At 51.0% G+C, this 1,697-nt stretch overlaps 1 protein-coding gene across 1 annotated transcript in view; it reads left to right on the top strand.

The window, feature by feature from the left end:
- Window positions 1–304: 304 nt before the first annotated feature.
- The window catches only part of LOC135084050 (talin-1-like), a 78,573-nt gene continuing 77,180 nt past the window's right edge, over window positions 305–1,697 (top strand). The window contains exons 1-2 of the mRNA XM_063978793.1: window positions 305–394; window positions 1,079–1,292. Coding sequence (XP_063834863.1) covers window positions 305–394; window positions 1,079–1,292 — 304 coding nt within the window. The remainder of the gene's footprint in view (window positions 395–1,078; window positions 1,293–1,697) is intronic.

Here is a 1,697-nt window from a genome sequence, read left to right as displayed (position 1 = left end):
GCTTAGCCAAAGACGTGGGCAAGACGCAAGCGCACGGGAATTAGCGACGTTGGCACATGCCACATACTGAGCTTGCGGCGGCTGGTGTACAGACGACCCTGGTGCTTGCTGCGCTGATGCGGCCAAGAATCTGTTGACTTGTGCTACGGTAAGGCAATCTTGTAGACTTAGAGAAGGACGGGGGCTTATAGGTCCTAGTTGCGCTGATGCTAGCTTGAGCTAGTAAAGCGAGCTCGTGGACTTGGCCAAGGATATCGGCCGCAAGACGTCGTTCCTGGTGGCAGGCGCGCGGGATCTAGCAGCGATGGTTTCTAGCGAGCCGGCCGCGGCTGGCGTGGATGAGGCTGGCACTCGCTGCGCTGATGCGGCTAAGGATCTGCTGGCTTGTGCCACGGTAAGGTCATCTAGGTTTAGCCAAAGACGTGGGCAAGACGCAAGCGCACGGGAATTAGCGGCGTTTGCACATGCCACATACTGAGCTTGCAGTGGCGTAGACGATGCTGGTGCTTGCTGCGCTGATGCGGCCAAGGATCTTCTGGCTTGTGCTACGGTAAGGCGTCTTCGTGAACTTAGATAAGGACGTTGAGCAGTAATACTTTGTGGCGCTGATGCTAGCTTGTGCCAGTAAAGCGAGCTCATAGATTTGGCTAAGGAGCCAGCCGTGGCTGATGTGGACGAGGCTGGCACTCGTTGTGCTGATGCGGCTAAGGATCTTCTGGCTTGTGCTACGGTAAGAAGCCATCATCGGCTTGTGCTACGGTTCTTTCGGTCCTGGAAATCCAGGTCTTTCCCATCTTCCGACCTGCACCAGATCTTTGGTCCACCGAGTGGGAGGCCAGCCTACTTTACATTGTTGCAGTAAGCTTTTAAAAACTAAGTCCTACCCTACAAGTAACCGATTTCCGTCTTATTCTCTTTAGATTATGTAATTTTGTTGCGGGTCTAATGACAATTCTCCCCTAACATAAACTTAGTTTTCAAGTCGGAATTTAGGTCAAAGACGACGGTATGTAGTCAAATACCGTGGGATTTTCTATATTTGTAATATTTGTTTTCTACATAAAATATTGTCTCTCAGGTGACGTCACCATCAATCCACGAGCCGCACTGTCAAAGCGCGCTGACAGCGGCAGCTGAGACGCTGTCATCAGCCGCGCAGCACCTAGCATCCGCCTGGAAGCCGCTGGTGGAAGACCCTTCGAGGAAGCAGATCGGAGACGATCTCAAGGACAAGACCCTTGACTTGGCTAAAGCATTAGATAGACTGAAGAATGCCTTCGCTAACTTGAACGGTAGGTTCTGGTAAGATGGAGCGTCGATCATAAGGCAGCACCTTATGGTGGCATGGAAGCCGCTGGTAGAAGACCCTTCGAAGAAGCAGGTAGGAGACGACTTGAAGGATAAGACCTTCGACTTGGCCAAAACGCTAGACTTTATTTGAGACGAAACAAGCGCGTGGCTTTCCTCTTACTTGTGGTAGTTGTGCTTGACTGCAGCGTACTCTCCGCATTGACCTTTCTCTATCTTCTATGTAACTCAAAAGTGACTGACTGACTGACTGACATAGTGATCTATCAACGCACAGCCCAAACCACTGGACGTATCGGGCTGAAATTTGGCATGCAGGTAGATGTTATGACGTAGGCATCCGCTAAGAAAGGATTTTACGTCTCTCTTCTCTTTAAACTCCACCCCTA

Source organism: Ostrinia nubilalis, chromosome 25 (assembly GCF_963855985.1).
Source record: "Ostrinia nubilalis chromosome 25, ilOstNubi1.1, whole genome shotgun sequence".
Classification (NCBI taxonomy): Eukaryota; Metazoa; Arthropoda; class Insecta; order Lepidoptera; family Crambidae; genus Ostrinia; species Ostrinia nubilalis.
This window is presented reverse-complemented; position numbering and strand designations above follow the sequence as displayed.